Source organism: Puntigrus tetrazona, unplaced genomic scaffold (genome assembly GCF_018831695.1).
Source record: "Puntigrus tetrazona isolate hp1 unplaced genomic scaffold, ASM1883169v1 S000001111, whole genome shotgun sequence".
In the NCBI taxonomy this organism is placed as follows: Eukaryota; Metazoa; Chordata; class Actinopteri; order Cypriniformes; family Cyprinidae; genus Puntigrus; species Puntigrus tetrazona.
In genome coordinates, this window is record NW_025048699.1 from 719415 (window position 1) to 731787 (window position 12373).

Genomic DNA, 12373 nt, shown 5'->3' on the forward strand with positions numbered 1-12373 from the left:
TTCTGTACACATAATTTGATACCTTCATTGTCCAACTTCAACACTGCGCTCAGATCTGATGCATGGATCAGAAGACCAGTTCAGTATCTACAATATTCCATTGTTATTGTTTCATGATAATAATGTTTGTCTCTTTGTGCTGCACATCTGAAGTAAAATGTATGAATGTTCAGCATTATCAAAATTGATAAATACAATAATACAAAAGCAAGGGGCAGAATCACATATATTCTCATTTCACCAAACCACATATGCTGTCACTTTCTTCACATTAGTAAACAAAGTACATCATTTCTGTTCTTACCGCAGACTCTTTCTGGATCTGTTGACTGATGATGATGATGAAGCACAAATATAATCTCTGTAACATTATCATCAAAGTCAATCTGTCAGCATTACGACACACCCATTAACCAAAACTCAGTAACAGGATCCTTCATTTTTACCATTTTGGCCTTTATACCCAAAAGTGGACTCAAAATGCAAAATCACCGTTTTATTTCTTGGTCACAGATCTTTTAATTGATTTTTAGTCTCTTTGTCAATAAAACATACTCAAAACATCAAATCTATATTTATCAAACCTAAAAGCTAATAGAAATGGAAGAGTAAATGGTGCCATCTACAGCAAGTTACTAAACAATGAATCTAGAGACACGACGACAGAAACATCAGACCAACCACAACAACGAGTAACAAAGACATTTTAAAGAGACTTAACCAAACTGAAAAATCATAAGCTCAATCATCAGCCGTTCGATTTAGTACTAACACAGCGCAAAAATGTTTGTTTCATTTTGCACTGCTTTTGTGCATAATTTGTATAGTTTGATATATTTCTTAAATGTTTAATGGCTAATTTTTGATAGCATAAACCCACGTAAACCATTTTCCTTTATGGAATTAATTTCCTCTTCCATGGCCTTGTTTGAGCTTCTATCTTCGATGAATGATATTAAATTCATTTAGAATGATCACAAATTCAAGACACGGGGCAGAAAATCTATTTATTTTGAAATATATCCATACCCCTTAATATATATTTATACAAATTCATATTAATCAACATGATCACTTTTCTGCACAAAAAAACCCACAACAATCAACCGTTTGAAAGACTCGGTTCAGTCCAGTGACTGATCTGCTGCCAGCTGTAGGCGCTTTATCCAAAATTCAGTAAAAGAATTAGAATCAAAACATAACGGACATTTAAAAAGCCAATAAAATCTAAAAAATCAGTTTAAACGTATTGAAAAAGACTCTGTGTGAATTGAAATTATTTATATATAAATATTATAAATAATTTTAGAGACTTTTATCAAACTCATAAACATAAAACATATCTTCTCTATTTTCAGTTTTTAACGTGGCTCGTTCATTGCAACATTTACTCTGATTCTCATGTTTAAGAATCAGTTATCTTGAAATATCACTACCGCCCACCGACTTGGTTTTTAATCTATATTATAATCGAATTGTAGAGTCATCGTAGAATGCACTCGTGTCAGTTTCTAAACTCTTCAGGCCTGAATTCAGTGCCGTCTTCTGACCTACACACACACACACACAGACATGCTCATCAAACCACTTTTCAAGATCCATAAAGACACGCAACGCTGGCCCTGCAGGGAGCGCCAGGATCTTCGCTGAATCTCATGGGATTTGTAACACAGGTCACATGACACGAGCAGCGTCAGAACAACACAAACCTCAACACATGCTTTTTGTTTTTTTAAAACAAAATAAGAAAAGACAGCAACATGGATAATAATAATGGCAACAGCTCTGTTCTCATCAGATCATTAGATTGTGTCGATACTGTATCTCACTTACTTCAGATGTTCAGCGAAGACTAAATCGAACAAAAGACTTTTACCTTCGGCTTCACATAAGTTTACACCATTTCTTTTTTAAATCGTCGATGTTCTTTTTCAGCGCTTTCACTTCTTCGCTTTTATCCTCTTTGAAGTGCTGAAAGAGGTTCTCCAGTAAATGCAGCTGTTCCAGTCGTTCGTCCATTATCTTCTGGAGCTCCTGAACGTGCTGCTCTTTCGTTTTTCTGAACTTATTAAACTCTTCCGCTTGTTTTCTGGCTTCATCTTCATGTTTCTTCTTCATCTCCCTCATCTCCTCGTCGTGTTTCTTTTTCATTTCATCTCGCTCTTTCTCTTCCCTTTCCTTTCTCCCCTTCTCCTCTCTTTCTCTATTCTTGATCTTTTCTTCTTGCTCTTCTTTCAGGTCTTCAACAATTTTCCTCCAACTCTTTCTCTCTTTTTCTTGCTTCTCGTTATCTTCTCGTTTTCTTCTCTCCCACTCCTCTTCTCTCTCTCGCTCCAGTTGTTCATAATGCCTTTTCGTTTCCCTCTTCTTTTCCTCATAGTCTCTCTCTTTTTCTTCTCGTTCTCTTCTCTGTTTCTGTCTCTCCTCGTCTATCTTCCGTCTCGTTTCTTCTCTCTCTCTTTCGAATCTCTTTCTCATTTCCTCCAGCTCATCTTGTTTCTCTCTCATTTGTTCCTCGTGTTTCTCCTTTCTCCTTCTTTCTTCTTCCTCTCGTTCTCTCATCTGCCGTTTCTTCTCATCCTCCCATTCTCTCTGCTGTCGTTTGATTTCCTCTTGAGTCTCTTTTCTCTCATTCTCAGCTGCTTTTATTTTTATTTCCCATTCTTGTCTTTCTTTCTCTTCTTTTTCATTCCTCCTCCTTTCATCCAAATCTCTCTTTTTTATTTCATTTTCTTGTTGCTGCTTCAATTCCGTTATAATACGCTCTTGTTTACGTTTCTTCTCTTCTTGACTTTGTCTGTTCTTCTCTTCTCTCTTTTTATCTTCTTCTTCTCTTTCTTTCTGCTGTTTTTCATAATCCGATCTCTGCTTTTCCATCTCTGTCTTCATTTCTTCTATTTTATGATGATATTCAGCTCTTTGCTGTTTTTCCTCTTCTGATCTTTTCTGGATTTCAATCACTCTTTTTCTCTGTTCTGTTTTCTCTTTTTCTTCAAACTCTTTTTGGAGTTTCTCCACATTTTCTCTCATTTGATTTTCTATTTTCTTTCTCTCCTCATCTGCTCTTTGTTTCTCTTCATCAAGCCTCTTCTTCATGTTCTCCATTTCCATATCATATTTGACCTTTAACTCTTTTTTCTGATTCTCTATTTCTCTCTCTCTCTCCTTCAGTATTTCCTCCATTCTCCCTCTAATGGACATCTCCGCTTCCTCGAACATGCTGTTACTAAAGTATCTCCCCTGATTACTATTTCTCACATCTTCTATCATGTTTAACAATCGATTCACTTGAGTTCTGTCTTGTTTTTCTTTGTTATTGAACACCAGGAACCTGTTTCCACAATCTCGGATCAGTTTCTGGAGGTTGGCATTGTTGCCTCTCTTCACATAATCCTCTATAGATTCACCTTCGAGATCATCTCCTCTAGTGAACAGGACGATGCTGAACCGAGCCGCTTTACGGCCAAAGATCTTCTTTATCAGATCCACAGTGTCTGTTTCCACCTGAATGAATCGCCCCACGCTCAACACAATAATAAACGCGTGAGGTCCAGGCGACGACAGAGAAACACATTTGACGATCTCTTCCACCGCTTGTTCATTATTGAGTGTCGTATCAAAGAGTCCTGGAGTATCGACAACGGCTACTGATCGACCGTCAACCTCCCCGACTCCTTTCTGACAATCATTCGTCACCGAATCGATGCTAGCTTGACTCGCGAACTCATTTCTTCCCAGAATAGTGTTTCCTGTCGCGCTCTTTCCATTTCCTGTTCTCCCGATCAGCACGATCCTCAAACACCCAGGATCATCGGAGCATTCGCCACCTGAAAAATATCTGAGTATTAATAGAGTTCTATTTTGTACTTTGCATTTTATTGTATTTATCTATATAAAAAAATACAAAATTGCTAAGTGCTTTATCACTAGAGCTGACTAAAGATTTTTCTGGTCAAACAATAGTCCATAATTCTTAGCATTTTAAGTCACTATTCACACGTTTCTTAATAAACCATTCAAACTATTATTACTAGACTTTAACAGCCTAAAAAGCGTTCAAGTCCTCACACAAAGCGGTAGAAAAACAGTAAGGAGACCGCATTAACGTTTTTTTAATATTTGAATAGAGTGATGTTTTCGTATGGATTACGCAATCGGAGAATATCTGTTTTCCATTTGAACGGATTCACTTGAAAGCACACACGTCACTCTCTATAGGTGTACTTCAATGTCCGTAAAGCAAAGGCACAGACGGCAGAAAGCACGTCCTGTTTGCTTTCGTTATTTCACAAAAGTCTGATTCGATTTTTTTGAGCACATGTAGGCTTTACAGATTAGAAATAGGCATTACTCTTATTTGTTTGACCAAAAATGAGTTTTAAGCACACACTTTTCTCGGAGTGGCCATATAAAGTCTCTAATAATTACATATTTGAGATAATAACTCATATTTGAAGATGCACCTGATGTATACAGGACAAGCCGTTTATCAGGAACTGTGTGACTAATTAAGCCTCATCTGGTCGAATAATGATTAGACTATAGAGTATATTCAACATGATTGCTAAAAGATTTTAAGAGAAATATTTCCACATCATGATTATGATTCACTGACCCTTCTCTTGTAGCTCTTTGATCTTTCTCTCCATTTTCTTCAGTTCTTCTTCGTACCTCTCCTCTGTTTCGCGTCTGGCTCGGTTCTCCTGAGCCTTCACGTACATCTGAGGTGAATACGGTTCGCTCTTCATGTTCTCTATGTAATCCAGTAGATCTGGGATCTGTCTGGAGATTTCAGGGTCCTTCAATCCCATCACTCTGTACTGACCTCCACAGAGACCGATCAATCTCTGACAGTCCGAGCTGGATTCTATGAAATCCGTCACTGGTCTTTTAACAGAGACCTCGCTAATAAAAATTAATATGAAATGCTCTCTAGAGTAAAATATCCTCTGGATCACCTCCATTTCCGCTTTGGCGTCGTTATTTAACGGGTCGACAGGAATAACGACAATAAAGGCGTGAATTCCCGGATGACAAAGAGACACGCAGTGGAGAGTCTGACGCATCACTTCCTCCTCCGGGAGATGCCTGAAGGCCGGAAGATTGATCAGATTGATCAGATGTCCGTGAATCTTCTCTTCTTTCTTCTCGCTCACTTCACCGATCTCGCTTTGATGCGACGGTTTCATTTTCTTGCCTCTTAAAAGTTTGGACACAGAAACGGTAAGCGTTTCATCGCTTCCACACAGCACCAGATTCAGTTTTCTTGACGCTGAAAAATATTAACACACACACACAAATACACAGAAAAGATTTGACTTATTTTGGATGATTTTGGGTAATCTCAGTGAGATAGTGGACAACTTCACAAGGCTTTTCTCCTGTTTCTGCTAGTTCATACATTCATGAGCACAGATAGTCCAAAATGTCGCTTTTTGTATAAATCATTACACGCCTAGCTGACCGCCAACATAACAAAAGCTATTCTGAAGTGCCTTCCGTTTCTACAAAATGGGGTTTTGGTATCAGCATAGATAATTACGGCATCAATGCTTTGATTATAAAAGAACAATGTCATTATAAGCACATTAAGGTAGCTATGATTAAACCCAGCTCAGGTCCTTCGAGAATTAATGCATGCATTTCTTGATAATAAAGAAACATATACTTTACCTTTACTTCTCTGTGGTTTATAATGTTTGTGGCGAGAGCTTCCCTCATATTCTTCCTCCAATGGAGGATCAGATCTGCTCCACTCCTCATCCACCATAACATCTTCAAACAGCTCGCACGTGAGATAGTCTTCCAGGTTATTGCCGATTATCTTGTCGACCCTCTCCAATACCGCAGAACGCCATTCGGGTTTCCTTTCATCAAACTGCAGATGTCCTCCTCCGCACTGCTTTATTAAGCGAAGGACGGCTGGATGCCTCTGCCTAAAACTCAAGAGCGTGTGCTCATCGGTCGTGACCGCTATCGTGCGTTTAATCGCTTGGTCGCTGAACCCGTTGAGCACGTATGCCACCCTTTCCATGTCCTCCTCGCTGAAGTCTTGGTGCTGCAGGGCCAGTACGAAGGCGTGAGGTCCCGGATCAGACAGATGCACGCACTCTCTCACGGTCTGCGTGATCTGATGATCCGAGATGTTTGGGTTCAGCAGATGAAGAGCGTTCAGGAGCGAGACGAGTCTGTCCTTCACCGGCCCTCTGATTTTCAGCACGTTGTTCTGCTGCGGAGAGGTCTCGTGCACTTCTTCTCTGAAGATTACACTCGCGACTCGGCTGTTTTCTAGCCCATTTTTCCCCAGAAGAACAATTCTCAGATCACATACTGGAAAACACATCACATGAAGACAGAAATACTGAGAGGGCGTCTTCTTATGAGAAGTGCAGACTTTGATTTTAGAATAAAACCACGTAACTGAGTAAACCTACACACACACACACACACACACACACACACTTCTCTAGCTGCCTCAGTCTCATAAACATGGCTTCTCATATCATTGCTGTTGTTGATCAGTTGCTTGTGCAGCTTTGAATAAACGTAAAAACAAATGCACACACGAGAAAAGATTTGACTTAATCCTAAATGATCTCATATAGCAAAAACGTGTATAAAAAGCTATGATCGACTTACTGTTCGGGCGATCAAAACTCCCACTTCTATTTCTCCGTCTCTCTGTCAAAGAAAGAAAATCAACGCGCGCACTTCCCAAGTAAAACCAAGTCTAAGGCGTGCATTTTACTCATTTCGAAATCAATAAGCTTTGAAAATTAAATATATCTATACACAGACGTTTACTTTCCAGAAGGCTACAATGTTTTGTTGAAGACGGTACTCACGTGTCTGTCTTCTTCGCGCGCACTGTCGCGTGATAGACTCTGGACAGAAGAAGCACACGACAATTACATTAAAAAGATTTGACCGGCGAACACGTTTATCTACACGTTTTAACTTGTTTCTTACCCATACTCGACGTGTTTCTTCTCCTCCGTCGAAAGTGAAAGTGTTGACCCTTGGGACAACATATTAATAACAAACAAACTAAATATTTCCATAACCTAACCTTGGAGTAATGCCTAAAATCAGATATAACGATAGATGAGTGACACTGATTGTAAACCTAAACTATTAAAAACAAACTATAAACTGTTTCTTTGATCTGATTGGTTGATCAAGGGGTCAACAGAGATGTTTATTTCGGGAACACGAACACTGTGAAGTTAACGGGAGCCATTTAAGATCCGGATAAGACGACTATTTCCGTTATATTACTAGACCTTTAGGCTGCATTTTAAATAAATTCATAAAACCTTTAATAATCTTCCTCTTAGCATTCACGGTTAAATTTGCAATGAGTGTGTAAAAAAACTAAACAGCCTGATACTGATAATAAATTTGAACTTATTACAATCCTGCCATAATTATAAATAAATAAATAAAAATCACAAATATACAAACACACACACACACACACACAGACACATAACATTTTTAGTTTTATTTTAGTTTTATATTACACAAACACACATATTTACACACACACACACATATACAGGAATACACATATACACACACACACACACACACACATATACACACACACACACACACACACACACACATATACATATACATATATATATATATATATATACCAAACAGAAAAAAAAAATGATAAAGAACCAGGAAATGACGGGATTAACTTCGCTGGAAGCGGGCAAACAACAAGCTGAACTGATCCTCAACATTTCCTTTAAAAATAAACTATAACCCCCAAACCCAGAAACAGAGAGAAAGAAAGAAAAAAAAAACTAATGTGCATACAGCTCTGAGATCATTATATATATATATATATATATATATATATATATATATATATACACACATATACATATATAACTTTTATATTTTTATTTTCTTATTCTTTACATTTTTTCCACATTTATGCTAAATTTTTTTTCTTCTTTACTGATAAAAATCTAGCGTGGGTGAGCAGTCTGTGGTTCTCTCTATGAATGAAGTGTAACTGAAAAACCCATATTGTGCTCCAGGATTTAACTTTACATTTAAAACAACAGATATAATACAAAAACTATTTATGATCAGTAGTGTAAGGCAGAGTGTGAGTGCTTCACGTTTAAAAACATAAAAGTTTATTTTCCATAAACTGCTTGTTTGTGTGACTCTTTTTGGCCGATTCAGCACATGCATGGAATGAAAGCATTTCTGTTCAAATTGTACATGGTCCCTTTAAAAATAATCTGTAAAAATAACAATAATGTGGCACTACATGGATATATCGCACCTGTCATTCATTTTTGTTGTAAAAAGATGGAACTCAAACATCATCACAGCAGAGATATTCAGATCATATTAAAACACAAATCTTTCACATATATCTGAGTCGCACTTATGTTTTGATCATCAACAATATTTTCATGAAATTTGAACTATGAGGTGGTTCATCTGATAGTACTCCTCCCAGAACAGACTGTGTGTGTGTGTGTGTGTGTGTGTCGGAGAAATTAATTTCACACATTTTTATCAGCAGCGCAAACATTAGTTTTCTCTGTAATGGAGCTCAGTTGCGATGCTGAAGGCGGTCAGCAGACTTCAGCTGAACCCGTGACGGTCATGAGAACTCCTCAAGAGCTCTGAATCACACACACACACACACACACACACACACACACACACACCAGAATCACCGCAGACGCTCCTCACATCACACTGATCAGGTAAGAGCTGCAATGAAAATTGAATTTAATTTAGACAGTTTTTACACAGGTTAGTTAACAATCATACAGCATCATATTAGAGATACACGTTATTAAATGTAAGTTTGAGGTCAGAAAAATGACTATTTTCTTCGTTAAATACGTAACCTGTCCAGGTTATAATTTAGCACAAAAATAAAACAATAAAAAGTAATAATTAGGAGATACATTTTGTAAATAATACAGTTTGGGGAAAAAATGATTCAGAGCTGCTTTTTTTTTTTTTTTGCATTGTGACATTTTAACACCAAATTCTTATTTATGATGTTAAAAAAATACTTCAATGGCATTATTTAGTCATGGTAGTATTAATCATACTAACTTTAATGCAGACATACTTTTTTGTTGTTGTAAAAACTATATATAAAACTATATTGTATATAAAAACTATAATAAATTAAATGTATGACAACGTCTCAATTTAAAAACTGCATACCGTGTATTATGCTTCATTTTCATGAAAAATATAATTTAAGATTTTCCTTTTGGATTCACAGTGAAATTATTTGATCATATATTTATAAATCATTTGATAATTGATTAACGATACTGAAAGTGTACTCAATTTTCACATAAAAATGGCGTGTCTCTAAAACCTCTATTGTGAAATAAAACATTTATTTTCATTAGGGTTTTTTTTGTGTGTGTGTGTGTGTGTGTGTGTGTGTGTTACGGAAAGCACACAATGTGTGAATTTAGAGCTAAGATTCTCCTATGTCTTTATAAACCCATGTTTCTGTTTACGGTAAATAGCCGTAGTATTTGAGTGCTGATGATGTTATGGTTGTTTTCAGGTGTTTTGTTCATCATGTCTTACGGTGGATCAGGTTCAGGTTCTCGAGGTGAATTCAGTGTTCACTTCTCCAGCAGACGTGGAGAAGGACTCATCAGAGCCGAAGAGTGTGTGAACTTTCACTCGAACACCATCAGACGCCTACAGCGCTCTACACACTCCTCACCTAAACCCTGTGTGTGTGTGTGTGTGTGTGTGTGTGTGTGTTTCTACGCAGGGCCGCAGGAATCGCTCTGCTGGCCGTGATCCTCACAGCTCTGCTCATCCTGGGCTGCTGGTATTACCGCCGGAGGGGGGGGTACAAGATGATCCGGGTGAGTCAAGTGACCCTGGAGACGGTCATCTGATCACAGAGTTACCCCGATCTCACCACGAGAAAGTGACAAACACCGCATTGTTGTACGACATCATGTTGTACGATTCTGAGCGAATCACCGCAGCTTTCATTAAATACAACGCTTTAATAAGATGCTATCAGGGTTCACAGAACTCCAGCTGATGATCGTGATTCGCTCATGTGTGTCGTCATGTGATCTCTTACCTCTCATCTGTGTGTGTGTGTGTGTGTGTGTGTGTGTGTGTGTGTGTGTGTGTGTGTGTGTGTGTGTGTGTGTTCAGAGCGGGCAGAACAGCGGTCAGTCGTGGAGGGAGATGATGAGAGCGGGTCAGTACAGCGAGTCCGGATCCGGAGAGGAGAACAAAGTAGCCTTGAACGAATTCAGCAGCCTGCAACCAGCGGTACACACACACACACACACACACACACACACACACACACACACACACACACACACACACACACACACAGCAGAGTTCAAATATACAGGCTGTCACAGATGATAAGGGATGTAAAAGTGAAACTCACCATCTGAGTTTTGTAAACGGTTGCCAGGGCGTTGTTATGCAGTTGCTAGGGTGTTCTGGATGACTGCTGAAAAACACAAACACGCACATTAAAAAAATGCTTTTTGCAGAAGGTGCAAAACAATATTAGACAGATGAAACTGTAAATCTGGCCAAAACAGAAACTTAAACTGTACTGTAATATATAAAAATACATTTTTAATCTATATATTTTATTTCAAATTGCATTTACTAGTAATTATATATATATATATATATATATATATATATATATATATATATATATATATATATATATATATAGACATTTTTGTAATAAGTGCAATAAACACAGTATTATATATAAATGAAATGGCAGTATATTTGACCTAAATAGAAACATATATAATAATCACATAAAAAAAAACCAATTTGAATAGGTCAGAAACAAGCTTTTATTCAATATAAATATTTTGTATTTATTATTATTTACTAGTAATAAGAAGTTCATATTTATATATGTACTTAAACTCCCTTTTACTAGTCTTTTTTTTTTAATCCGTCACAATGAACTAACTGGAGTTTTCTCTTTCTACCACACACAGAATGAGTTTAGCCAAGCTCTTGTTACCCAGAATTCCACAGGGGATAAAGCAAGCATGTGACCTGCAACAGGGCAGAAAGGCTTTAGTTTGCGTCATTAGTCGTGATGTGAGGATTACAAACGGCTGGATTGTGTGTGTGTGTGTGTGTGTGTGTGTGTGTGTGTGTGTGTGTGTAGCTGCTGTTCTCATGATCAGACCAAAGGATCAAAAATATCTCAAGTCTTTCAGTTCATAATTCACTGAAATACTGCAGAACTACCAGCAATATCAGCCTGTAGAAGTCAGAAGTCAGCGCTATCACACTTGAACATGTCTTTAAATAAAAATAAACGTTATCTAGTTTCATGTAGTTCTATTTCAGGTGTGTTTACTCACATGAGACGTGGTTTCTCCTCTCTTCCAGATTCCTAACGCTCCTCCGGCCTACGAGAAGATCGCCTCCAGACCTTCACCTCCTCCTTACACACCATGAGTCACAAACCAAAGGAAACCCTGTGTGTAATGTTTGTCACACAGTAGAAGTGATGGTCAGAAGTGTCCAGCGTCGGTCCTGCAGCGTTCAGCTCCATCCTCGCCTGTGGCTCTCTATTAATCCTTGGATCTTGACGAGCTTCTTCAGGTGTGTTTGATTAGGGCTGAGCTGGACTCCGAGGGACCGACGCTGGACACTATATACAGGAATCCCGTTAAAGCATGTGGACACTGCAGTGCCTTTTCAACACAATGCCAGGATGATAAGGTTTAATATATAAAACATTTTAGTTCAAAATATTTAAATAGTAAACATAACCGAACATGAGACGTTCTCAGACACGGATATAGTTTTAATGTTGTTAGATAGGAAGCATCAGTAGTATAGATGGAGATTTATCATATGCATATATTTCTGTACACATTTACAGTACTGTCTTCTAATGTCTTGTTACAGGAGATTTACTTTTAATAATTTATCTTTATCAAACATATGTCTATATTTCGCTTCCAAATGCACTACTGTAAAAGTGAACTGTAATGAAACTTATATTAACATATGCCTTGAGATCCAGATACCTGTGCTGGGAAATCTCTTAAATAAAGTAAACTACATTTATATGAAGATATGCTGAGCTGCACACACAGCGAACGGCATCGCTACACTGTCAGGAACTGTTTTATGCAAACTGTTCAATGCAAGCAAATAAAATATTAATGCAAAGTACAAAATACTGCTTTTGTTTTCATTACCCATCTCAAGTTAAAAACAAATTTTTTTTTTTTTTATTATCTAACACAGGCATTACCAAAATTGGGTTCATTAAGAAACTGCATGGGATAATAATTAAAATTGCAAAAAAAAATAAAGCCAAAAT

General features: G+C 37.6%; 2 protein-coding genes across 2 annotated transcripts; one reads left to right on the top strand and one right to left on the bottom strand.

Moving 5' to 3' along the window:
* Positions 1 to 993: 993 nt before the first annotated feature.
* On the bottom strand, positions 994 to 7177 carry LOC122341049 (GTPase IMAP family member 8-like). The gene is made up of 6 exons (XM_043234363.1): positions 6970 to 7177; positions 6846 to 6884; positions 6640 to 6681; positions 5674 to 6330; positions 4616 to 5272; positions 994 to 3827 (listed from the first exon to the last, which is right to left on the bottom strand). The coding sequence occupies exons 1-6, from the start codon at positions 6971 to 6973 to the stop codon at positions 1885 to 1887; spliced, it is 3342 nt and encodes a 1113-aa protein (XP_043090298.1). The 5' UTR covers positions 6974 to 7177; the 3' UTR covers positions 994 to 1884.
* Positions 7178 to 8022: 845 nt separating this feature from the next.
* mlana (melan-A) lies at positions 8023 to 12238 on the top strand. Its single transcript, XM_043234349.1, has 5 exons — positions 8023 to 8744; positions 9578 to 9683; positions 9794 to 9890; positions 10195 to 10314; positions 11428 to 12238. Exons 2-5 carry the CDS (start codon positions 9592 to 9594, stop codon positions 11494 to 11496), a joined length of 378 nt encoding a protein of 125 aa, XP_043090284.1. The 5' UTR covers positions 8023 to 8744; positions 9578 to 9591; the 3' UTR covers positions 11497 to 12238.
* The last annotated feature ends 135 nt before the right edge of the window (positions 12239 to 12373 follow it).

What these genes read in the sequence shown, in the direction of transcription:
- LOC122341049 (XM_043234363.1), bottom strand. An exon ending in CGCGCGAAGAAGACAGACAC is followed by an intron (nt 6,682 to 6,845) that starts GTGAGTACCGTC and finishes TTTCTTTGACAG; the next exon opens with AGAGACGGAGAAATAGAAGT. An exon ending in CAAAGAGCTACAAGAGAAGG is followed by an intron (nt 3,828 to 4,615) that starts GTCAGTGAATCA and finishes GATATTTTTCAG; the next exon opens with GTGGCGAATGCTCCGATGAT.
- mlana (XM_043234349.1), top strand. Translation starts at nt 9,592, where the DNA reads ATGTCTTACGGTGGATCAGGTTCAGGTTCTCGAGGTGAATTCAGTGTT. An exon ending in GGACTCATCAGAGCCGAAGA is followed by an intron (nt 9,684 to 9,793) that starts GTGTGTGAACTT and finishes GTTTCTACGCAG; the next exon opens with GGCCGCAGGAATCGCTCTGC. An exon ending in GGGGGTACAAGATGATCCGG is followed by an intron (nt 9,891 to 10,194) that starts GTGAGTCAAGTG and finishes GTGTGTGTTCAG; the next exon opens with AGCGGGCAGAACAGCGGTCA.